This window comes from Haliotis cracherodii, unplaced genomic scaffold (genome assembly GCF_022045235.1).
Source record: "Haliotis cracherodii isolate W230 unplaced genomic scaffold, xgHalCrac1.p SCAF_1, whole genome shotgun sequence".
NCBI lineage: Eukaryota > Metazoa > Mollusca > Gastropoda > Lepetellida > Haliotidae > Haliotis > Haliotis cracherodii.
Window position 1 is genome coordinate 2,300,986 of NW_027266264.1, and position 27,581 is coordinate 2,328,566.

The 27,581-nt window shown below is 43.7% G+C and overlaps 1 protein-coding gene across 1 annotated transcript; it reads left to right on the plus strand.

The window, feature by feature from the left end:
- Nucleotides 1–982: 982 nt before the first annotated feature.
- LOC139471340 (pro-epidermal growth factor-like) lies at nucleotides 983–27,141 on the plus strand. The gene is made up of 14 exons (XM_071253661.1): nucleotides 983–1,195; nucleotides 6,264–6,497; nucleotides 7,513–7,675; nucleotides 10,166–10,293; nucleotides 12,139–12,295; nucleotides 12,901–13,004; nucleotides 15,488–15,625; nucleotides 17,209–17,346; nucleotides 20,857–20,994; nucleotides 21,490–21,603; nucleotides 23,546–23,683; nucleotides 24,140–24,280; nucleotides 24,728–24,818; nucleotides 25,680–27,141. The coding sequence occupies exons 1-14, from the start codon at nucleotides 1,129–1,131 to the stop codon at nucleotides 25,777–25,779; spliced, it is 1,851 nt and encodes a 616-aa protein (XP_071109762.1). The 5' UTR covers nucleotides 983–1,128; the 3' UTR covers nucleotides 25,780–27,141.
- Nucleotides 27,142–27,581: the final 440 nt, after the last annotated feature.

Consider the following 27,581-nt stretch of genomic DNA (forward strand, 5'->3'; position numbering starts at 1 on the left):
CTACTGATGGGTAATAATTTGCTTTTTTCGGCACAAATTCACAACATTTCAAACATGATAGGGGTCACGTTGTAAATTCATTTCTTGTCCCATACGTCAGTGGACCAATTATTTTTACACAAAATTACCAACACATTACTTTTCACAGTAATATTGCAGAAATGAGTGATGGTTGAATATGCACAATCAAATTTAACAACAGTTCTTTTTCAATTACATAAAAAAACTCGGTAACTATACTTCATTTGGCCCCTCAGTTTATTATTTGTTTTTCACTTTACCTTTTGGAATTTCCAGACAAACACTCGGCCATGTTTAATTATTACTTTTGTGGACATTCGCTGTGGTGTCTTGTTCTTTAGTGTAGCCAGTTCTAAACAAGCGCGATAAAGAGATGGATTTATGTTCAGAGGCGAGTCGATTTGAGAAGAACTCAGAAAAACTCTAGCACACCCCAGCCACCGTAGATACCGATATAGCTCTATATGGCGTGTGTGATGGTACAGGTTAGGTTTCAAATAACACAAATAAATACGTTTCTGCGATGAGGTAGGGTTCTATTGTTGGTGGCCTTCTCAATGCTCTTGCTGTAGTTTCTTAAAGCGGGGCCCCATTCATTCACCACATACTCTAACTGATAACAATCTTATCTGATGTCCACGACTTCGTTACTCAATGGTTGTTAATATAGCTTACATCCCTTAAAGTCGCTAAATGAATCAACCCCGCTGACAGCTGAGCGAAGTTCATTTCCACGATGTTAAATTGCGATGTTTTATTTGTCCCGTATACCTATTATGGGCCACCCTATTTGCCTGACAACCCCAAAGCATGTATTTATAATTGTTTGATGTGATTGTTCCGGCGGTGTTACTCTGCCCCATCTGTCTCTGCTCGGGAGATCCGCGCTTCATGCGACCGGAAGTTGCCTCTTCTGTGGAGGCGGTGACAAGACTCAGTCAAGTTAAAGTTACACCTCGTAGGTTGACAAGACACGAATTGACACACTGTGTTCCGATCTAGTTCAGTCTCTGCAGCACAGACTATGAGAGGGCAATGCCACTTTAAAAATTAGTGTGGTCAGAGCGTCGTTTCCCTGCAAAGGTTGATGAGGCGTCATTAAGCAAAATGGCGTCCCTCCTCTACGCTGTCTTATTGCTGTCGTGCATTCCGTCACTGCCATGTTTCAAACGAGGTAAGACACTCTGTCATTAGTTCATACAGATGTTAGGTAATTCATGTAAGTGTTTAGTTGTCAGTTGTCTCTTTATTACTCTCCGTAGAACGGCCGCCACCGTGGTCTAGTGGCAGAGCGTCCGCCCAGAGAGCGGAAGGTCCGGGGTTCGATCCCTGGCCGCGTCATACCAAAATACGTTAAAAGATGGTACTTGTTGTTAACCTGTCTGACGCTCGGCATTAAGGGGCTAAAACAAGGACAGGTCGGCTCGGAGTCAGTATACTGTGTCTATGTGGGGTATGCATGTTAAACTGCGGGATGGTATCTCAGTGGGCTAGCACTAAAATCGGCATCAGTCCGGACTAGTACAAGCAGCCACACACACACGTACATGCACGTCGCTATATACGTGCAATAATTATGGGCGCGACGTTAAAGCCCATTTCACCTCACCTCAACTACCTGTCCTAGTACACATCCATTATGTTGTATCAGTAAACTCAGAATACAGTCAGAGTTAGCACGGAGGCCGTTAACCTTGTTTGGAACCTTCACATAAACATAAGCCAATACACATAAACAGGATCCGTTAATAACCTTGTTAATCCGGACGATATCTGAGTTTCACTTTACATGCATCAAAAGGTACCCACTGCCTTCTCATTATGATGTTCAGATTAAAATAAAGGGTTTAGTTTAGGTGATCCTGGCTCAATCAGGCTGGTTAGGCTCATCATCAGCTCAGGGCCCTTGACCCCTCTACACGCAGCCCAGACAGCCAATGGGACTTCTCTCAGGAAGCGCTGCCTGGTCAAACCCACCCAGAACTGTTCGGAGAATATGAAGACTCCCCAACACTGCAGCCTTCTGCATTACCCAGATTGTCAGAAGGGCTTTATTTCTGGTAGCAAACCCGGGTACTCACCCAATGTCAGTCAACAGATTGGGAGGTACCAAACGTAAGAGTGCACCGAGAATAATGGGGAGTCAGACAACTTAGTATTTGGGATGCAAGCGTGACATTTTGAAAGCGAGGTCCGCATATTTGACATGTTTTTCCTCAATCTTGTTAATCACGTTGGTGTCAAAAGGGACAGATCATTCAATAATATTTCAATGATTTCATTGGATATATCAAAAAGGACAAGATCAGGTTTGTTGGTCTGGATACGTCTGAGGCTGCAGACGGGCCTATTCCAAAGAATTTTGTATTTATCATTTTCCATGACGCCCTCTACATATTCCGGGTCGTACCATGGATGGACCTCTGTGTCAAAACCACAAGCATTGTGAAGACGGTAATAACATGATCGAGCCACTCCATCATGCTGCTTAAGATACTGCGCTTGTGCCAAAGCTGGGCATCCACTGACAATGTGTTGGACAGTCTCATAAATTCATTGCATAATCTACATTTCATATTTACATTTTGATGCAAAATCACACATTGACGGTTTCGAGTGGGACGTGACTGGTCCTGAGCAGCAAACAGAAAGCCTTCTGTTTCACTTTTCAGGCCAGCTGACCTCATCCAAGCAAGGACTCTGCAGTGTTGCTGATCATCTCAACACACTGTACATAAACTCGATGCAGCGATCGTTCAAATAGTCTCTCCTTGAAAAACTGAGCCTGGACCGATTTGATATGGCATTTTGCTTGGTTGACACTCATTTCTGTACCATCCAGTACTACAGCACCATCAACCAAATCAACACTGACATTGAGATTATGTCCTACATCCTTGGCTCGTTTAAGAAAACTGTGGAATGCCTTGTTTTCATCATGAGCCTTGACATGCTTCACAAGGGTGAGATTAGAGGCGGCCTTCTCACAACAAATAGAGATTTCAATCTAACCCATGTGTCCATAAATGATCAAAGCTGGCGGACCATTCAGAATGCAGGATCTAAAATATCATGGTAGAATTTACACTATTCTTATAAAAACAATAATAACAGCACCGTCTGCACAAACATAGTTCATCTTGCAATTAATATCTACCCAGAAGCATTTATTTGGACTTACATTTACAGGAATCAAAACCTCGAAATTAAAAACATGTTGGTTCGCCTCCCAATACGATACCTCTGGTGGACCAATCAGAATGCAGGATTCTAAAATGTCAAAGCAGAATTAGGACAATAAGCATCCCGCGTGTTTAATGTGGAGCTATGCTAACTGTGGAATGAGTGAGTTTGATTTTACGTCGCTTTTAGCAATATTCACGGCGGGGGACACCAGAAATGGGCCCTACACATTGTACCCAAGTCGGGAATCGAACCCGGGTCTTCGGCCTGACGAGCGAACGCTTTAACCACTAGGCTACCCGACCGTCCCTGTGAACTGTAGAATTAACCTGGCTAACTTGAATGTAGAACCGTAAGCGCGGTGTGAGGCTTAAAATGTTAAATTTAGTGCGGTTAAATCTTCAGGTAACCCAGCTCACTATATTCTCTAAACATGTCACCAAATAAAATTATGGGACAACGTGTTTAGGTTTGTGTTGAGGGTCGAAACACGTTTCCGACTGTGTAGAATTAGTGACATGACCAACATGTATCTTGTGCAAAGGGTCTCACTAAATGCAAAGTGAGTATTTCCGAGTGCATCACCCGCATTTCGCCATCAGCCCGTGTGTCTGTGATTAGCCAGTGGGAGCGGACACAAACACAAATGTCGGTCGTCAATTAGTATCACTGAAACACTGCAAGCACTCACTGCAGCAACTCCATATTACCGACATGGAAGATATATACGAAAGCGCAGACTTTGATTTCATGGTGAATCCTATAAAATAATCACATTTTTTTAGCATAATAGTCAACTCCAGTATGTGTATTTTATTAATCATGTAGGAATAATCATAACTCAAATAGTGTGGCTTCCTCGACAACAGGGGTGGTCGGGTAGCCTAGTGGTTAAAGCTTTCGCTCGTCACGCCGAAGACCTGGGTTCGATTCCCGATATTGGTACAATGTATGAAGCCCATTTCTGGTGTCCCCCGCCGTGATATTGCTGGAATATTGCTCAAAGCGGCGTAAAACCACACACACACTCCTTTACAAAAAACACAGAAATGATCCTTCATATGTACGCCCTTATTTGGAGCTTTCCCATGTTTAACTGCATTGCTCCAGAACTATGTGGTAGATACCCGAGCCACGGAAGTATTCTACTCAAAGGAAGTAAAGAACGCCCGATCTGTCCCTGTGACGATAGTATAGTGCTCCTTAATGTCTTTCGAGCAGTATGTACTTTATCACTAGGTGGATGTACATCCACAAGAGTAAAACTCATGTTTGCCCTGAGACAACTTGGTGTGCAGCTTTGTCAAGACAGGCTGTATCTCGGGAATCGCCAGGATTCATATCGTTCGTTCTTCATGGATCATTTATACGATTTTGTTAATATTTGTACAGACGTTTCCAGTAGTCATCGGGCAGATGCTGGCTTTACGGACTGTAATACAATTTCTTACATACCTGTGCGTAATAAACTAATGTCCTGCATTTTTAAAATTTGGGAACATTTCACCCGCTGCTACGCAGTGTAATCAAATGTTGGGATTGTGTTTACTGCTGAGTAATTGTGTTTACTGCTTACAAAATCAGTAAACATGCTATCGTGTGACTGGAAGTTTGGTCCAGCACTTGATTTCAGGTTTGTTATCACGCCGGCTCTCCGACATCGACTATGTCTGTGGTACTCTATAACTCTGACTGTCTCTGTGGTCCTCTATAACACTGACTGTGTCTGTGGTAATCTATAACACTGACTATCTCTGTGGTCCTCTATAACTCTGACTATCTCTGTGGTCCTCTATAACTCTGACTATCTCTGTGGTCCTCTACAACACTGACTGTCTCTGTGGTCCTCTATAACTCTGACTATCTCTGTGGTCCTCTATAACACTGACTGTCTCTGTGGTCCTCTATAACACTGACTGTGTCTGTGGTAATCTATAACACTGACTATCTCTGTGGTCCTCTATAACTCTGACTATCTCTGTGGTCCTCTATAACTCTGACTATCTCTGTGGTCCTCTACAACACTGACTGTCTCTGTGGTCCTCTATAACTCTGACTATCTCTGTGGTCCTCTATAACACTGACTGTCTCTGTGGTCCTCTATAACACTGACTGTCTCTGTGGTCCTCTATAACACTGACTATCTCTGTGGTCCTCTATAACACTGACTGTCTCTGTGGTCCTCTATAACACTGACTGTCTCTGTGGTCCTCTATAACACTGACTGTCTCTGTGGTCCTCTATAACACTGACTGTCTCTGTGGTCCTCTATAACTCTGACTATCTCTGTGGTCCTCTATAACACTGACTGTCTCTGTGGTCCTCTATAACACTGACTGTCTCTGTGGTCCTCTATAACACTGACTGTCTCTGTGGTCCTCTATAACACTGACTGTCTCTGTGGTCCTCTATAACACTGACTGTCTCTGTGGTCCTCTATAACACTGATTGTCTCTGTGGTTCTCTATAACACTGACTATCTCTGTGGTCCTCTATAACACTGACTATCTCTGTGGTACTCTATAACACTGATTGTCTCTGTGGTCCTCTATAACACTGACTGTCTCTGTGGTCCTCTATAACACTGACTGTCTCTGTGGTCCTCTATAACACTGACTGTCTCTGTGGTCCTCTATAACTCTGACTATCTCTGTGGTCCTCTATAACACTGACTGTCTCTGTGGTCCTCTATAACACTGATTGTCTCTGTGGTCCTCTATAACACTGACTGTCTCTGTGGTCCTCTATAACTCTGACTATCTCTGTGGTCCTCTATAACACTGATTGTCTCTGTGGTCCTCTATAACACTGATTGTCTCTGTGGTCCTCTATAACACTGACTGTGTCTCTGGTTCTCTATAACACTGACTATCTCTGTGGTACTCTATAACACTGACTGTCTCTGTGGTCCTCTATAACACTGACTGTCTCTGTGGTCCTCTATAACACTGACTATCTCTGTGGTCTTCTATAACACTGACTGTCTCTGTGGTCCTCTAAGACACTGACTGTCTCTGTGGTCCTCGACGACACTAAGTCCCCTTGTCCTCTGTGTCCAGGTTATGAGGAGTTATTCACACTGGTCACGGACTTCGACGGCAAGATCTACAAGTACAGCATGAGCAACAAGAGTATTGAACGCATCCCCGTGTCGGACTCAGGCCAAGGACCCGAGGCTATTGACTACGATCCTGTTACTTCTCAAATATTCTGGTCCAACATACGATCGGATAAAATAAAGCGAGCAGATCTTGACGGTCGGAACGAAAGGACGGTCAGATCAGAAACAGAAAGTAGGTTCTTTAAAAAATGACAGAGAAATGTAACATTTGATTAGACTTTAGTCATGTTGGTGGGACACTATAATATCTCAATTAATCATCCACACATGTATATAAATGTATATATATTGTTGACTCGAACCGTGGTTTAACTTGATAATGTACATCTGGTATTGTAAGAAGTATTGAAGGACTGAGAACAAGGGTTGATTGATCAGTTCTGAGCCTTGCATGTAGTAATTGCGACATGGTAAAAAGTCGTTTGCTGTTGACACGACATGATGTCAGGGAATCATTTGATCAAATTGTTTCGCTGTGACCAGTCAGTAACATAAACAGGAGTCTGTTTGGAAATGGAAAACTTGAGGAACGTGTAGTGAAAAGGTACGTGCAGAAAAAGGGATTAAGCTATCCCTGAAGATATGACTACAACCATAGGGAAGGGTGAGCCATGCGATGCCCAAATAATGAGGGCAACAATGTTAAGCGTGGCAGAGAGAGCCATGAAATCGACCCCTGTGACGTCAGCAACACCAGACAGATATCCAGACGGACAGGCAAGTGATTGGTTCAGATGGTATTTCCCAGGAGCGAGTACATAATCATATAACTTTGGCAACAGTGTATCAATGTGAAAAGAAATAAAGGTAATGTCTTTGAGTCATGTGTCTTTCAATGTGAGGCTCAGAACTTCTCGTACCACCTCTCGTATCATGCGGCGTGTGTTTACTAGTGTACGGAATCCTAATGCTGTATGTGATTTACATGTTGTCATTGGTAAAATAGTTTAAATTCACTCCATTTACATACTTTTTTTTATCTAAATATGCATTTTGTAATGAGGAACGTTATCTTACATGTTTCATTATTTTCCGAAACCACATCTAATAGCTTCATTATGCATAATCCTGTGCCATGGTGTGTTCCGAAATGATATCAGCTAAACACTTCAACTAGCTCTGAATACACCACATAGCACCATTGCCCATCTTTGATAAGTTATAATGATGTATTCCCCACTCCGCAGCGCCCCGAGGGATTGCCATCGACTACATCAACCGTCTGATGTTTTACACTGAAGAAAAGATCGACATTGTTGGCATGCATAACCTCACCAGCTCGGCTCACAAAGTCCTTCTCCGAACAGGGATGGACCGCCCACTGGCTATAACTGTCGACATGGTAGACAGGTGAGATTAAGATCATTTAGTTTATTTTGACGTCTGTTTGTTCTAATAGGTGTAGATAAATAGGTGGTTTGTTCGAATAGGTGTAGATTAATATGTGGTTTGTTCTAACAGGTGTAGATTAATAGGTGGTTTGTTCTAATAGGTGTAGATTATTATGTGGTTTGTTCTAATAGGTGTATATTAATAGGTGGTTTGTTCTAACAGGTGTATTTTAATAGGTGGTTTGTTCTAATAGGTGTGGATTAATAGGTGGTTTGTTCTAACAGGTGTAGATTGATAGGTGGTTTGTTCTAATAGGTGTAGATTAATAGGTGGTTTGTTCTAATACGTGTATATTAATAGGTGGTTTGTTCTAACAGGTGGTGTATTTTAATAGGTGGTTTGTTCTAATAGGTGTGGATTAATAGGTGGTTTGTTCTAACAGGTGTAGATTAATAGGTAGTTTGTTCTAACAGGTGTATGTTAATAGGAGGTTTGTTCTAATAAGTGTAGATAAATAGGTGGTTTGTTCTAATAGGTGTAGATTAATAGGTGGTTTGTTCTAACAAGTGTAGATTAATATGTGGTTTGTTCTAATAGGTGTAGATTAATAGGGGGTTTGTTCTAATAGGTGTAGATTAATAGGTAGTTTATTCTAACAGGTGTATTTGAATAGGTGGTTTGTTCTAATAGGTGTAGATTATTAGGTGGTTTGTTCTAATAGGTGTAGATTATTAGGTGGTTTGTTCTAATAGGTGTAGATTAATAGGTGGTTTGTTCTAATATGTGTAGATTGATAGGTGGTTTGTTCTAATAGGTGTATATTAATAGGTGGTTTGTTCTAACAGGTGTAGATTAATATGTGGTTTGTTCTAATAGGTGTAGATTAATAGGTAGTTTGTTCTAACAGGTTTATTTGAATATGTGGTTTGTTCTAATAGGTGTAGATTAAAAGGTGGTTTGTTCTAATAGCTGTATATTAATATGTGGTTTGTTCGAATAGGTGTAGATTAATAGGTGGTTTGTTCTAATAGGTATATATCAATAGGTGGTTTGTGATAAGAAGAAGACAAAGAAATAATAATTCAAAACATTCTATGCAGACAAAATCATTTTGACCCCCAGAAATATTTGAAACTACACTCCAAAAGAATGCATGCAACTTACAATAATTGATCGAACGTTCTGGAAAATGCACTTTTTATTACCAGAGTATTTAAAAACGTTTCAACAGACTCGTATGACACATTGTCGTCTTGCCTCAAAAAATACCTCGTAGGTTTGTGGTTGGATTATAACTCGAGAAAACTGGATTAGGGGAGTCGGTCTTACTGAAGCTGGATGAGGGGAGTCGGTCTTACTGATCCTGGATGAGGGGAGTCGGTCTTACTGAAGCTGGATGAGCGGAGTCGGTCTTACTGAAGCTGGATGAGGGGAGTCGGTCTTACTGAAGCTGGATGAGGGGAGTCGGTCTTACTGAAGCTGGATGAGGGGAGTCGGTCTTACTGAAGCTGGCTGAGGGGAGTCGGTCTTACTGATCCTGGATGAGGGGAGTCGGTCTTACTGATCCTGGATTAGGGGAGTCGGTCTTACTGAAGTTGGGTGAGGGGAGGCGGTCTTACTGAAGCTGGATGAGGGCAGTCGGTCTTACTGAAACTGGATGAGGGGAGTCGGTCTTACTGAAGCTGGATGAGGGGAGTCGGTCTTACTGAAGCTTGGTGAGGGGAGTCGGTCTTACTGAAGCTGGATGAGGGGAGTCGGTCTTACTGAAGCTTGGTGAGGGGAGTCGGTCTTACTGAAGCTGGATGAGGGGAGTCGGTCTTACTGATCCTGGATGAGGGGAGTCGGTCTTACTGAAGTTGGGTGAGGGGAGTCGGTCTTACTGAAGCTGGCTGAGGGGAGCCGGTCTTACTGATCCTGGATGAGGGGAGTCGGTCTTACTGAAGTTGGGTGAGGGGAGTCGGTCTTACTGAAGCTGGATGAGGGGAGTCGGTCTTACTGATCCTGGATGACGGGAGTCGGTCTTACTGAAGTTGGGTGAGGGGAGTCGGTCTTACTGAAGCTGGATGAGGGGAGTCGGTCTTTCTGATCCTGGATGAGGGGAGTCGGTCTAAGTGAAGCTGGATGAGGGGAGTCGGTCTTGCTGAAGCTGGGTGGAATGTGCTACAATTTGCCATGGTGACCATCATTCCACAATTAGCCGGCTTCAGGAACGTCGTCCGTTAACCCTCTCTAACATGCAGTGATAAACACGTATCATTCAAATACCATTCCAAGACGAAGTGCAGCAGGAAGTTCGTGGCATGCTGTCTTAAGTGACATTAAATATCTTGCTGTTTCTCATGAAAACTACGGAGTCTTCAGCCTTTTACTTTTACCACTTCGCGTTTCTTTTTGGAGTGCAGTGCATGCATGTAGAAAATAGACAGAAAACTTCCGCTTTGTCTACGGTTCTCGTGGAAACTAAGCCATTGATGATGCATATGACAAGTGCAGTATTGTCGTTGACAGAGTGTTCTATTGGAGTGACATCGGCACGCCAGCGAAGATAGAGATGGCGAATTATGACGGAACTGGCCGAAAAGTTTTGAAGTCCGACAACATGAAGTGGCCTATAGCACTTTCGCTTGATGAGTCCCGTAAGGCTGCTCTTAATGTTTACTCTCATTAAACTGTCAGGATTACTATTGTTGTTTCATGTTTAAGGCTCGCGATGTGTCTCCGGGTGAGGGTCTAGAGGAGTATCTAGATGAGGGTCTATGTGAGGGTCGAGATGAGGGTCTAGAGGATCTAGATGGGGGTCCATGTTAGGGTCTAGATGAGGGTCCATGTGAGGGTCTAGATGAGGGTCCATGTGAGGGTCTAGATGAGGGTCCATGTGACGGCCTAGATGATCTAGACGAGTATCTTTATGAGGGTCCATATGAGGGTCTAGATGAGGGTCTAGAGGATCTAGATGGGGGTCCATGTTAGGGTCTAGATGGGGGTCCATGTGAGGGTCTAGATGAGGGTCTAGATGAGGGTCCATGTGACGGCCTAGATGATCTAGACGAGTATCTTTATGAGGGTCCATATGAGGGTCTAGATGAGGGTCTAGAGGATCTAGATGGGGGTCCATGTTAGGGTCTAGATGGGGGTCCATGTGAGGGTCTAGATGAGGGTCTAGATGAGGGTCCATGTGACGGCCTAGATGATCTAGACGAGTATCTTTATGAGGGTCCATATGAGGGTCTAGATGAGGGTCTAGAGGATCTAGATGAGGGTCCATGTGACGGTCTAGATGAGGGTCCATGTGACGGTCAAGATGAGGGTCTAGACGAGTATTTTTAAGAGTGTCAATGTGAGGGTCTATATGAGGGTCTAGAGAATCTAGATGAGGGTCCATGTGGCTGTCTAGATAAGGGGCCAGGTGAATGTCTAGATGAGGTCCAGGTGAGGGTCCGGGTGAGGGTCGAGACGAGGGTCAAGGTGAGTGTCTAGAGGATCTAGATGAGGGTCCATGTGACGGTCTAGATGAGGGTCTAGACGAGTATCTATAAGAGGGTCAATGTGAGGGTCTATATGAGTGTCTAGATGAGGGTCCAGGTGAGTGTCGAGTTGAGGATCTAGATGAGAATTCAAGTGAGGGTCCAGGTGAGTATCTAGATGAGGGTCCAGGTGAGGGTCTAGACGCGGATCTAGATGAGGGTCCATATGAGTGTCTAGAAGAGGGTTCATGTAAGGGTCTAGAAGAGGGTTCATGTCGTGTCTAGAAGAGGGTTCATGTAAGGGTCTAGAAGAGGGTCCATGTGAGTGTCTAGAAGAGGGTCCATGTGAGTGTCTAGATGAGGGTCCATGTGAGTGTCTAGAAGAGGGTCCATGTGAGTGTCTAGATGAGGGTCCAGGTGAGGGTCTAGAAGAGGGTTCATGTGGGTGTCTAGAAGAGGGTTCATGTGGGGGTCTAGAAGAGGGTTCATGTGGGGGGTCTAGAAGAGGGTTCATGTGAGGGTCTAGAAGAAGGTTCATGTCGGGGTCTAGAAGAGGGTTCATGTGAGGGTCTAGAAGAGGGTTCTGAATGATGGTTCAAGTGTGGATGTAGAAGAGGGTTCATGTGCTTAGATGCTGATTCACTTGGACGATGAAGTATCGACAGTTAAAGATCGCAAACTAGTCTCATGAATTTTTGAAGCCAATAACTTTTCTAGAATTGCTCTATTTATTTGCACGGTGTATAAAATGTACCTAGATATATTGATATAACTAATAAAGTGATTTAATTGAGGACAATTGATTAGTAGCAGCAGTTGTCTTGACCCCGACTCCTAATCTTATATGGGAAGGGAGGTAGTCCAGCCTTATACCTCATTAATGGTTTAAATGACATCGTATTACGTTTGTATATATCCTACCTCTTTCAATTTAATGTGAAATGGAACACTTTAGCCACAACCATGACAATATATATATCGCAGTGTTGGGGTCATGAGATTCGACTTCATTTTCAGGTACTAAGCTGTTCTGGTGCGATGGAAGCAAAAAGAAGATTCAGTATTTAGATTTAAGTTCTATGAGAACAACTGTCGTTCTGAGTAACTACAACACACACTACTACGACGTCCAATACGTCGACGGAACACTATACTTCGTGGATCTCCTTAAGAGGTACTTCTGTCAGTTCCTGTGGGGAATGAGTTAATGTGTTGGAGCTATTTGAGTGAGTGAGTGTGGTTTTACGCCGCTTTTAGCAATATTCCAGCAATATCACGACAGGAGACACCAGAAATGGGCTTCATACACTGTATCCATGTCGGGAATCGAACCCGGGTCTTCGCTGTGACAAGCGAACGCTTTAACCACTCGGCTCCCCGAGGCTATTTGAACAGTGTATATAACAGTTATATCAAATACAGTAAAAGTTTATAACGAACACGCTTATAACGAACTGACGGATATAAGGAAATGTTTTAGGCCCCGTCCATTATGCTGTATATGTGCTTATAACGAACTACGGTTATTACGAATTAAATTGAGTTGTCCCTTTAAGTTCGTTATAACCGTAGTTTACTGTATAGGACACATTTTGGATGCCTAGATCGAGACAAGCAGAGTGCCTACATGGACCCTGTTCACATTGTTGAAAGTTTAGAAATTCGTTCGGATTTTTTTTTACTTTTCGTATTTAGTCCTCTGCACCTACGTTGCGGGTTACATGCAGATGAAACAAGATGTGAACAATCTTATGACGTATTTTTGTATATCTCCTTCAGAAACGTGTTTCAGTCAGTGCCGGCAACGGGTGGGACCGTCACGACATACGCCTTTGGGAAAACCATGTCGAAGTGGCGCAAGATAAGGCTGATCAAACTCAGAGGTGAACTGGCGTTACGTCGTATATCACATTCACCCGTAAACAATCAATGCTACACCCTTAACCATCATTCACAGTAAACCCCTCGTTCTTCACCCCTCGAGCCTCTAAACTAACCTCTTACCCAAAATCACTCACCCTCAACCCCAACACTAACCTTTAACCCAAAATCACTCATACTCAACCCCCTACGCTAACCTCTACTCCCAAATCACTCATCCTCAACCCCCAACGCTAACAAATAACCCCACATCACTCACCCTCAACCCCCAACGCTAACATCTGATCCCAAATCACTCACCCTCAACCCCAACACTAACATCTAACCCCAAATCACTCACCCTTAATCCCCAACACTAGCCTCTTACCCCATATTACTCACCCTCAACCCCAAACACTAACCTCTAATCCCAAATCACACATCCTCAACCCCAACACTAACCTCTACTCCCAAATCACTCACCCTCAACCCCAACGCTAACATCTAACCCCAAATCACTCACCCTTAATCCCCAACACTAACCTCTTACCCTATATTACTCACCCTCAACCCCCAACGCTAACATCTTGCCCCACATCACTCACCCTCAACCCCCCAACACTAACCTCTAACCCCAAATCACTCATCCTCAACCCGCTACTACCATCTGATCCCAAATCACTCTCCCTCAATCCCAAAGCTAACATCTGACCCCAAATCACTCACCCTCAACCCCCAACACTAACCTCTACTCCCACATCACTCATCCTCAACCCCCAATACTAACCTCTAACCCCATATTACTCACCCTGAACCCCCATCACTAACCTCTAACCCCAAATCACTCACCCGCAACCCCAACACTAACCTCTAACCCAAAATCACTTATCCTCAACCCCTAACACTAACCTCTAACCCCACATCACACATCCTCAACCCCCAGCACTAAACTCTAACCCCAAATCACTCATCCTCAACCCCCAAACGCTAACCTCTAACCCCACATCACTCATCTTCAACCCCCAATACTTACCACTAACCCCAAATCACTCACCCTTAATCCCCAACACTAACCTCTTACCCTATATTACTCACCCTCAACCCCCAACGCTAACATCTTGCCCCACATCACTCACCCTCAACCCCCCAACACTAACCTCTAACCCCAAATCACTCATCCTCAACCCCCTACTACCATCTGATCCCAAATCACTCACCCGCAACCCCAACACTAACCTCTAACCCCACATCACACATCCTCAACCCCCAACACTAAACTCTAACCCCAAATCACTCATCCTCAACCCCCAAACGCTAACCTCTAACCCCACATCACTCATCTTCAACCCCCAATACTTACCACTAACCCCAAATCACTCACCCTTAATCCCCAACACTAACCTCTTACCCTATATTACTCACCCTCAACCCCCAACGCTAACATCTTGCCCCACATCACTCACCCTCAACCCCCCAACACTAACCTCTAACCCCAAATCACTCATCCTCAACCCCCTACTACCATCTGATCCCAAATCACTCACCCTCAATCCCAAAGCTAACATCTGACCCCAAATCACTCACCCTCAACCCCCAACACTAACCTCTACTCCCACATCACTCATCCTCAACCCCCAACACTAACCTCTAACCCCACATCACTCATCCTCAAAACCCTACACTAACATCTGACCCCAACTCACTCACCCGCAACCCCAACACAAACCTCTAACCAAAAATCACTTATCCTCAACCCCTAACACTAACCTCTAACCCCACATCACTCATCCTCAACCCCCAATACTTTCCTCTAACCAAAATCACTCACCCTCAACCCCCAAGACTAACCACTAACCCCAAATCGGTCATCTTCAACCCCCAACACTAACCTTTAACCCCTAAATCAACTCCCCTCTCACCCCAAACATCATGCTACATACACCACTTCGAGACCCTTCAACCTTCATCTTTAACCTCCAAACCCTCAAGCTGACCATTGGTGCGTTCTTTCTGGTGTTAATACTTTTTGTTTAGTTTATGAAACTGCATGTATTCAACGGATTCATTTATGGTTTCTACGATATGTCACGGCATACAGCAAATTGGTGCATATTCTTTTTGCATACATTTCAAAATTTGTTACCAGGATGTTTGTTGCCAGGCAAGCTTAAATAAGCAGCAAAACATTACATACATTCTTATTGAAAGAAATCTCCCCGGTACGCATGGAGGTTAAATTACGTTCCATATGTCAGTTTTTTACGGCTGTTATGGGGCATTTAACTCACACACAGAGTGTTCAAATCGGCGTCATGCTTACCTGACTGGGGCAGTCGGGTAGCCTAGTGGTTGAAGCGTTTGCCCGTCACGCCGAAGACCCGGATTCGATTCCCGACATGGGTACAATGTGTGAAGCCCCGCCGTGATATTGCTGGAATATTGCTAAAAGCGGCGTTAAACCATACTCACTCACTCAACTAACTCGTCATTGTTACTATTACCACAGTGTGTCAGGACATGACGTGGGGTCCCAACTGCACCAACAACTGCGGAAACTGCCAAAATGATGCAGTGTGCAACAAGGTGAATGGACACTGCCCAGGGAGCTGCAAGCCAGGGTACGCCCGGCCCACGTGCGTGAATGGTATGTTCTTTATTGTTAATGTGAGTTGAGGTAAAGTGGTTGTTTAACGTCGCGTTCAGGATTATTGCACATATATAGTGACGTTCGTGCATGCGCGTGTTTCTGTACTGCCAGTACCAGTTGCAGCCGGGACTTATGTCGGTTTCATAGTCCTTGTTTTAGTCCCTTAACGCGGAGTGTCAGGCAGGGTAACAACAAGTACCATCTTCTAACGTCTTTTGGTATTCCGCTCTTCGGGCAGACCACTAGACCACGGAGGCGGTCTATCGGTAATGTCATTAAATGGATATACGTGTATATACTACTAAAAAGGCTACATGGCAATTAGGAACAAAGCACTGTAATACATGTTGAGATCACAACGGAAAGAGGCGGTTTACAACAAATGACATATGAATAAAGGTCAAGGTCAGAGAATGTCAATAACCGTTCTGACCACCATGATTGTCTGGCATCGTCTTCCAATAAACTGAATCAGATTCCGGATTACAGGTCTTGGAATGTTCTGATGCTTATCCCACAAAAACAAAAACAAAGCCGGGGATGGAGTCGTTGCATCATCGTTCCAGTTCGTCCCATAAAATTTGATGTTCATTTGGGTTGAGATCTGGTGACCTTGATGGCCAAGGAAGAACCTGGATGGTGTCCTAGCCAGGAAACCTGTGGTTAATCCTGCGGTATAGGGTCGAGCATTGTCATGCTGGTAAATGACGTTTTAACGGTTCATGAATGGAATAACTTGTTGCTGATGATTCATCACAGTAACTTTGCGCCTTCAGTTTGCCCTGGACCTGGATGAGATCCGTTCTCCCACTGTACGAGATGCCCGCCCATCCCATAAAACTCTCACCACCAAATCTGTACACTTCCTGCATGTACCTCGGAGCATACCGTTCATGACGGCGTCGGTAATCGTCCTTCAGGGTGGCTAAGCAGAACCCGTGATTCGTCACTGAAAACGACGGCTCTCAATCTCTGTTATGACCAGTTGCGATGGTTTAAACACCACTGTCTGAATCCCTGGCGATGCTGTCGTGTAAGGATGGCGACCACGCTCTGATCTTGGACGTGTGCCAGCGTCACGCACACGCTCCCTGGCGGTTAGATCCGAGATTATCCGGAGTCCAAGAAGTGCAGGTGTACCGACGCAAACCTGTTCCGTAAATGGATGGTGACACGTGGTATTCTATAACGATGTCGATTACGTGATGTTCTATGTTCCATGATGCCTCCGTATTCTGATCTAGGACACATTTAAGCGCCGAGCAACCGCTGATTCGACTTACCAGCCTCTAAATGCACAACTTTATTATTTCGCTGCACCTCTGTAAGTCTCGGAATAACTTCAAATGAGAATTCACGTCTTTTAACTGTGACTAAAGCAGGCAGAACCATGGCATTTGTGGTGAAAATGCAAGTGCAAAGTGCACCTGATGCAAGTGCAAAACATCTGCATGATGTTCTGTCCCCAAATGTACAGAACCTCAGTGTACAGATGTGTACCCGTTCACCCCGAGTGATGAAGCACTTCCTTTCTTATTACTTACCTACTAACTCAATCACATTCAACTGTCTTCTTGCAGAATGCCCGAAGGGCTTCTATGGAGTTGGCTGTTTGTCCGTCTGTGGACACTGTCACGACCTTGACACCTGTAACCACCTGACGGGCACCTGCTTGTATGGATGTGCTGCCGGGTGGGACGGGAGGAACTGTTCACGAGGTAGGTGTACACTGTACACGAGGTAGATATACACTGTACACGAGGTAGTTATACACTGTACACGAGGTAGGTATTCACTGTACACGAGGTAGGTGTACACTGTACACGAGGTAGACATACACTGTACACGAGGTAGGTGTACACTACACGAGGTAGGTATACACTGTACACGAGGTAGGTATACACTGTACACGAGGTAGGTATACACTGTACACGAGGTAGATATACACTGTACACGAGGTAGGTATACACTGTACACGAGGTAGGTATTCACTGTACACGAGGTAGGTGTACACTGTACACGAGGTAGATATACACTGTACACGAGGTAGGTGTACACTACACGAGGTAGGTATACACTGTACACGAGGTAGGTATACACTGTACACGAGGTAGATATACACTGTACACGAGGTAGGTATACACTGTACACGAGGTAGGTATACACTGTACACGAGGTAGGTGTACACTGTACAGGAGGTAGATATACACTGTACACGAGGTAGATATACACTGTACACGGGGTAGGTATACACTGTACACGGGGTAGATATAAACTGTACACGAGGTAGGTGTACACTGTACAGGAGGTAGATATACACTGTACACGAGGTAGGTATACACTGTACACGAGGTATACATACACTGTACACGAGGTAGGTGTACACTGTACACGAGGTAGATATACGCTGTACACGAGGTAGGTGTACACTACACGAGGTAGGTATATACTGTACACGAGGTAGATATACACTGTACACGGGGTAGATATACACTGTACACGAGGTAGGTGTACACTGTACAGGAGGTAGATATACACTGTACACGAGGTAGATATACACTGTACACGGGGTAGATATACACTGTACACGAGGTAGGTGTACACTGTACAGGAGGTAGATATACACTGTACACGAGGTAGGTATACACTGTACACGAGGTAGACATACACTGTACACGAGGTAGGTGTACACTGTACACGAGGTAGATATACGCTGTACACGAGGTAGGTATACACTGTACACGAGGTAGGTGTACACTACACGAGGTAGGTATACACTGTACACGAGGTAGGTATACACTGTACACGAGGTAGATATACACTGTACACGAGGTAGATATACACTGTACATGAGGTAGGTGTACACTACACGAGGTAGGTATACACTGTACACGAGGTAGGTATACACTGTACACGAGGTAGGTATACACTGTACACGAGGTAGGTATACACTGTACACGGGGTAGATATACACTGTACACGAGGTAGGTATACACTGTACACGAGGTAGATATACACTGTACACGAGGTAGGTATACACTGTACACGAGGTAGGTATACACTGTACACGAGGTAGGTATACACTGTACAGGAGGTAGATATACACTGTACACGAGGTAGGTATATACTGTACACGAGGTAGGTATACACTGTACACGAGGTAGGTATACACTGTACACGAGGTAGGTATACACTGTACACGAGGTAGGTATACACTGTACACGAGGTAGGTGTACACTGTACAGGAGGTAGACATACACTGTACACGAGGTAGGTATACACTGTACACGAGGTAGGTGTACACTACACGAGGTAGGTATACACTGTACACGAGGTAGGTGTACACTGTACACGAGGTAGATATACACTGTACACGAGGTAGGTATACACTGTACACGAGGTAGGTATACACTGTACACGAGGTAGGTATACACTGTACACGAGGTAGATATACACTGTACACGAGGTAGGTATACACTGTACACGAGGTAGGTATACACTGTACATGAGGCAGGTGTACACTACACGAGGTAGGTATATACTGTACACGAGGTAGGTATACACTGTACACGAGGTAGGTATACACTGTACACGAGGTAGGTATATACTGTACACGAGGTAGGTATACACTGTACACGAGGTAGGTATACACTGTACACGAGGTAGGTATACACTGTACACGAGGTAGGTATACACTGTACACGAGGTAGGTATACACTGTACACGAGGTAGGTATACACTGTACACGAGGTAGACATACACTGTACACGAGGTAGGTATACACTGTACACGAGGTAGGTGTACACTGTACACGAGGTAGATATACGCTGTACACGAGGTAGGTATACACTGTACACGAGGTAGGTATACACTGTACATGAGGCAGGTGTACACTACACGAAGTAGGTATATACTGTACACGAGGTAGGTATACACTGTACACGAGGTAGGTATACACTGTACACGAGGTAGATATACACTGTACACGAGGTAGGTATACACTGTACACGAGGTAGGTATACACTGTACACGAGGTAGGTATACACTGTACATGAGGCAGGTGTACACTACACGAGGTAGATATACACTGTACACGAGGTAGGTATACACTGTACACGAGGTAGATATACACTGTACACGAGGTAGGTATACACTGTACACGAGGTAGGTATATACTGTACACGAGGTAGGTATACACTGTACACGAGGTAGGTATACACTGTACACGAGGTAGGTATACACTGTACATGAGGCAGGTGTACACTACACGAGGTAGATATACACTGTACACGAGGTAGGTATACACTGTACACGAGGTAGATATACACTGTACACGAGGTAGGTATACACTGTACACGAGGTAGGTATATACTGTACACGAGGTAGGTATACACTGTACACGAGGTAGGTATACACTGTACACGAGGTAGGTATACACTGTACACGAGGTAGGTATATACTGTACACGAGGTAGGTATACACTGTACACGAGGTAGGTATATACTGTACACGAGGTAGGTATACACTGTACACGAGGTAGATATACACTGTACACGAGGTAGGTATACACTGTACACGAGGTAGGTATACACTGTACACGAGGTAGGTATACACTGTACATGAGGCAGGTGTACACTACACGAGGTAGGTATATACTGTACACGAGGTAGGTATACACTGTACACGAGGTAGGTATACACTGTACACGAGGTAGATATACACTGTACACGAGGTAGGTATACACTGTACACGAGGTAGATATACACTGTACACGAGGTAGGTATACACTGTACACGAGGTAGGTATACACTGTACATGAGGCAGGTGTACACTACACGAGGTAGGTATACACTGTACACGAGGTAGGTATACACTGTACACGAGGTAGGTATACACTGTACACGAGGTAGGTATACACTGTACACGAGGTAGATATACACTGTACACGAGGTAGGTATACACTGTACACGAGGTAGGTATACACTGTACACGAGGTAGGTGTACACTGTACACGAGGTAGATATACACTGTACACGAGGTAGATATACACTGTAATCGAAGTACATTTATATTCACGAGGTAGACATACACATATGCACAGAGAACTCGCTTTTTGAACAATAAAACAAGCTGTTCAGATTGTTTGTGTCTACTTGTATATGAGCTCTAGATTAGAGGTTCCTGTCTCCTACATACAACAGTATCTCGCTTTATGGTTTGAAACACAGGGTGCCCTGAGGGTAAACATGGCCGGAAGTGCACCACCTCTTGTGGCCATTGTAAAGATGGGTCTCCCTGTGTGAGGACCAGCGGAAACTGCACAGACGGATGTGAGCCAGGGTGGGACGGAGCCCAGTGCAAGGGAGGTGCGAATCATAACTTCCCACATTCTGAATGTCAGATCTGAAATTTAAAATGTAACATATACATGCGGAATTGTTTGTTTGTTTGCTGTTTAACGCCGCACTCTGCAATATTTCAACTATCTGACGGCGCTCTATAAATAATTGAGTCTAGATCGTAAAATCAAGTGATTGATATATATCTATCCTCAAACTTGGAAGATGCATGTTGTCGTATCCAAAATTGCGTGGATCGATGCTCATGATATTAATCGCTTGATTGACTGGTCCATCTTCGATATTTATAGACCGAGGTCCTATGGCTGAGTGCGGTGTTAAGCAACAAACAAACAAAACTGGAAAAAATATGTTAAATTTGGATAAAAAAGCATCAAAGATTTAACTACTTACTTTAGTATATTTATTTCTTAATCTTTCAGGATATCAAATGTCACTTAAGGTTTCTTTTAATATGAAATATTGAGAGAGTTAATTAAGATGTATTTTGCATGTTATCAGAATGCTTAAACGGGACCTTTGGTGAGGCTTGCCAGTACAAGTGCCAGTGTTGCGATGGGTCAGTCTGTGACAAGGTGACAGGCCGGTGCCCGTATGAGAACGTCACTATCAGAGGTATGTAGCTTGACAAACACGCTTTACACATCTTCGCCGTGCAGCCAGGGCTCCAGTGTGAATACATGTTCCAAGTACGAATAGCATCTGGTCTGTAGTCAATGCAAAAGTGACAATGTAGATACAAGAAAAAAAAACTATAAGGTCTCAATGTAAATACAAGAAAAAACTATATTGTGGCAATGTAGATACAAGACAGAAACTGAATGTGGCAATGTAGATACAAAACAGAAACTGTATGTGGCAGTGTAGATACAAGACAGAAACTGTATGTGGCAATGTAGATAGAAGACAGAAACTGTATGTGGCAATGTAGATACAAGACAGAAACTGTATGTGGCAATGTAGATACAAGACAGAAACTGTATGTGGCAATGTAGATACAAGACAGAAACTGTATGTGGCAATGTAACCCAAGACAGAAACTGTATGTGGCATTGTACATCCAAGACAGAAACTGTATGTGGCAATGTAGATACAAGACAGAAACTGTATGTGGCAATGTACACCCAAGACAGAAACTGTATGTGGCAATGTAGATACAAGACAGAAACTGTATGTGGCAATGTACACCCAAGACAGAAACTGTATGTGGCAATGTAGATACAAGACAGAAACTGAATGTGGCAATGTAGATACAAGACAGAAACTGTATGTGGCAATGTAGATACAAGACAAAAACTGTATGTGGCAATGTAGATACAAGACAGAAACTGTATGTGGCAATGTAGATACAAGACAGAAACTGTATGTGGCAATGTAGATACAAGACAGAAACTGTATGTGGCAATGTACACCCAAGACAGAAACTGTATGTGGCAATGTAGATACAAGACAGAAACTGTATGTGGCAATGTAGATACAAGACAGAAACTGTATGTGGCAGTGTAGATACAAGACAGAAACTGTATGTGGCAATGTAGATACAAGACAGAAACTGTATGTGGCAATGTAGATACAAGACAGAAACTGTATGTGGCAATGTAGATACAAGACAGAAACTGTATGTGGCAATGTAGATACAATGACGAAACTGGTCCTTGATTGTCGTTCAGATAGCCTTTCCTTGTAAAAATGAGTCTGGGCTGATTAATGTGGCACTTCGCTTGGTTGACACTCAGTTCTGTAAACGTCCAGCAGCACAAAAGTGCACAACATAATTCTATCATGAAGAGCCTCCACGCTCATCAAACCACGCCTCCCACTATAACTGGTAAATGTATGCGATTGAGGGGAGAGCGAAGGTAGTAGTAGTAGTAGTAGTAGTAGTAGTAGTAGTAGTAGTAGTAGTAGAAGCAGTAGTAGTGGTAGTAGTAGTTATGAAGTGGTGTGCGAAGCAACTATAAAACCACGTCCAGCAGCACAACAGTGCACAACATAATTCTATAATGAAGAGCCTCCACGCTCATCAAACCACTATAACTGGTAAATGTATGCAATTGAGGGGAGAGCGAAGTAGTAGTAGTAGTAGTAGTAGTAGTAGAAGTAGTAGTAGTAGTAGTAGTAGTAGTAGTAGTAGTAGTAGAAGTAGTAGTAGTAGTAGTAGTAGAAGTAGTAGTATGAGTAGTAGAAGTAGTAGTAGTAGTAGTAGTGATGATGTGGTGTGCGAAGCCAGTACAGTTGAGTACCGTGTGAGACTGTCGCTCCAAGTGATCACAGCACAATCTACACTCAGTCAACCAGCACCTAGAGGCCACAAATCAACTGATTAAACACACAAACCCATCCCATTCTTAATCACCTTTCAAAACAATAGACAGCGAGTTCCTTGGGACCACGTGATCATATCGCTACGACTGTGATGGGTCTACGTATTCATTTACTGGTCGAAGGGATTATGAGAGGGGTGGATAAGAACAATCTCAAAAGTTGGCTCAGTTTCAATTTACGACGAATTGTAAACATTATAAAATGTGAAACTATTTCTGAATTGTCTTGAAAGTATGTCCGGTCGACCGGTACGGGTTCAACTGTAGCACTCCCTGCGGACAGTGTATGGATGGCCAGCCGTGCAATGAGACTACAGGCAGATGCCCCACAGGGTGTGATGCAGGGTGGATGGGCGACATTTGTAAAACGGGTAGGTGTGTTAACGACAAACAGTGTGTAGTTTTTTCAGTCTGTTGTTATACTTAAATATGTGATATTAATAAGACCCTGATCTTCCGCTAGAATGGACTATTTATAAAAGGAATTAATGTTTCTAGGAAGGTTACATATGATAAACTTGTTGGGGGTGGGGGGTGGGGGTGTGGGGTGTAGGGTGTTTTATGGGAATTTGTCAGAATAAATGAGCAAAATCTGTGCAAATAATTCTTCGTTAAAAAATATTGACACGAAAGCTATAATGCCTGAACAGTGAGAAGGATTTAAAGAGCGCTTCAAAGGATTTCGGCAACAACACAACCGAAACTGTCACCCGAATGGACATTAATGATCGTTAAGGGGACTTCTGTAAGTCTGTCACTGTTAATTGCATCAATTATATAAGGTACGAGTAGATACTGCATGCTTAATGATGGGTTTTGTATTTCAGAATGTATCGAAGGCAGGTACGGTGCTAACTGTGTCAACATGTGCCGGTGTTTCGGCAGCAACGTGTGCGACCCCATCAGCGGTCGATGCTACTCCGGGTTGACCGGGGCTGCAAAACAAGTTGGCAACGTCCGCCTCAGCGGTATGTAGCACTCTCATCGCCTACTACTGGTTAACATCGCGACGTATACTCATTCAATTGTAAATAATCCACTTTTGATAGAAATTTTTCTTCCCTAATACACAAAAATGATTCTCGTAATATATCAAGTGTATATTTAAATGTATATGATTATCCCTCTCTAAAGTTGAACTGTTTAGTAAGGTGCAGACCGATTTTATCAGGAAAATATTGTAATTGCGTCTTACATCATTAATTCGAGATACAAAATTGTAGTTGGTATGTTGGTAATGCCAACTGTTCGGGAATTTGAGCGGGGAACATAAAATGTTTACCTTACTTCTTAGCGGGGTACAATGAAAATAATAGAATGGATCTCCACCTGTCAGAATGCTGCGTTCATGTGTAAGTTAAGGTAAGAAAAGTTCCTCAATTAAACATGTTGAGTCGAATCCATGTTCGTTTCAGATACACCCGTGACCACCGGCCTCTGTGTTCTGATCGTCATCCTGGCGGTACTCCTGGGTATTGCCATCTTTGTCATATACAGACGACACAGGTACTCCTGGCTATTGCCATCTTTATCATATACAGACGACACAGGTACTCCTGGCTATTGCCATCTTTGTCATATACAGACGACACAGGTACTCCTAGGTATTGCCATCTTTGTCATATACAGACGACACAGGTACTCCTGGCTATTGCCATCTTTGTCATATACAGACGACACATGTACTCCTCAACCACAACAATCGTGACGTTGACAGCAAACTACGACTTCTATATTTTGGGGAGTTCACACCGGGAGTCGGAATTCGCTGTCCAGAGTTGCGTCCCTTGACAATGCGTAGACCACCGGGTGATGGGTTTGATACGGTCCGATAGGATTTACGGTCTTTCATCACCATCGTCCTGTCGTAGGGTCTGCGCCGCTTTTAACATTATTCCAGTTATATCACGGCGTCTCACCTTATTGTGCGAGGAAAGCCCGAAGTGATGCAGGTCTCAGACGTTTACCACTTCGGTGAAACCCACGAGCACGGGTATGGTGCTGACAAACCTAGAAACATAATCGGGGCGAGCCTGGATTCGAACCCAAAATCATAGCTTTCAGGCGTACCCATTAGCTGCTGGGTGAACAGAGGCACATTTGAACTAAGTGCCCAGTGAGTGTACTGTACACTAGGGGTGGTGACAACACTGTAAACATTGTTGGTCCCAAGGCTGAACAAACCGGTCACTAGCGGGATACGATCTCAGCACCTGGTGCTTACCTGCCTGGTGCTTTTGACCACTTGCCCACTCCGCCCTGTCAATTAAATGAGTTACTAAACAGTTATCAAATATATTGACAAATCAGTTTCATATGGTCAGCCATTTAGCTCAGGTAATGTTTCACGTTTCATGTAAATTTCAGAGTACAGAGTTACAGTTCCGACAATGAACCGGAGGAGCCCGAGAAGAACCGTCCGATCAGTTTTACCAACCAACACCTCGACCCTCTGATCACTATGTGATGACGAACGTGTCAAGTGAAGGATATTCCCCGTCGCTGTAGCGACATGTACATAGAAAAAAGAAGTGTTGAAATATGCCCTCTCTGCTGAACATGTTCATTGACAACCCGTGTGGCGTTATCTCCATCACGGGCGTGATGTCCTCTGTCGCTATGGTTTTATATATATTCATTCACAACGACAAAACATAAGTTTCAAATACTTTCTTGTTCATCATCAGACCACCGGCCATTCATATCGGTTGGGCCACATTGTAATATATCACACATCGCGCCTACAACGTCTCCCACTTGCATTCTCGGTTCTAGCCTCCACTTACCTCATCTGACCCCTGATGCCTTTTGACAGACTGCCCTGTACTCCAGAAACAAGCATTTCTTAAAATGTACAAGTCAAAAAGAAACGCGAATAACATAACTGTAGCTTAATATATGAAGAATAACACGCATTCAAGAGATGCTACGTTGGCTTGAGGCACACACGAAGATACTGTTATGGTGTGTGAGCGGATACTCATGGACGCATCACATGTACGCATGAACGCATCATAGATGCATGATTCGAGATGCACCATTTGTCTTGTGCAGGATTAACGTGTAAAGTTGGGAGTAGATAAGAATAAAGACACTGTGGTAACACTGCCTGATTGTTAGTTTTGTCATTAAGTGGTACACATTGAAAACAGGAAAGGTGAAATTCAATGTCCATTTCACATTTCAACTAAAGAAACCTGTTTTATTTATTCTTCGTCTCTTTGTATTCGTAACTGTTTTACTGCGTGAGTGGTCGGGTGTTCTGTGTTCTGATTGGTGTGATTGTGAATACGGTGATCCTATATTAATTGATCTAAGGAATATTCAACGTATTCTATTCGATTTCACATCGGAATCCATTTCAGCTCAAATACGCTTAGATAATTATAAATCATATCATTACCCCGGCCACAGGATCAGTGTGCCCTTGACATTCATTCCCAGCTCCCTGAGGGGTATACCACCCAAGCAGCCTGTGAGGTGGTAGAAGGTTAACAGTCAGCATCTCACCATACCGTTATATATATATGTATATATATATTATAAACTGAAGCTCCTTTAGAATTCACCTTGTTAATCCGGAATACCGGTAAATCTAAACTGCCGGGTAAAAGAAACTACGAACTTGAAAATTGGTTTTGACCCAAAAATTACAAACGTTAACAAAATGTTACTAGGCTGAAAACAGTCACCGAGACACTGCGGACTTAAGGTCCAAAACACAACTTTGATACCCTTATCAAATACATCACCGTTGGATAACCATTGTTTTGTTTGTTTCATGGGTTATTTCCCTTTGCCCGGCAGTTCATGAAGAGCCTCCACATTCTCAAACCGCGTTACTCAGGAATGATTCGTTAATCCAGATATGTATTTATTGGATCTGTCCGTTAAAAGGGGTTTCGCTGCATATTTGTGTAAAAGTGTGTGATAGAACCTGTTTGATTGGCATTCTGATAGAGGCATGTGTGATGGAGTGGACATAATTCTAACAGGTCGGGAACAACGTTGAGAAGTCAATCTTGTCATTGAGAAGGGTACCGTCCGAATGAAACCAGATTCGTTAGATCCGCAGACTTTTGACGACGATGAACTAGCGCTGTCACTATTTAAAGGCACTTTATCCCTTTAATGACACTACATGGTTCAAGCCTTCGTGCTCCAGTGCTATCGAGACTCGTAACCCGAGAACAGAGAGGGGGTAGATTGAAACGGATTTACCGGCATCAATAAACGATAACATTAATATTTACACACACGAATTTATAG

What these genes read in the sequence shown, in the direction of transcription:
- LOC139471340 (XM_071253661.1), top strand. Translation starts at nt 1,129, where the DNA reads ATGGCGTCCCTCCTCTACGCTGTCTTATTGCTGTCGTGCATTCCGTCA. An exon ending in CGGGAGGAACTGTTCACGAG is followed by an intron (nt 17,347 to 20,856) that starts GTAGGTGTACAC and finishes TTTGAAACACAG; the next exon opens with GGTGCCCTGAGGGTAAACAT. An exon ending in GTCATATACAGACGACACAG is followed by an intron (nt 24,819 to 25,679) that starts GTACTCCTGGCT and finishes TGTAAATTTCAG; the next exon opens with AGTACAGAGTTACAGTTCCG.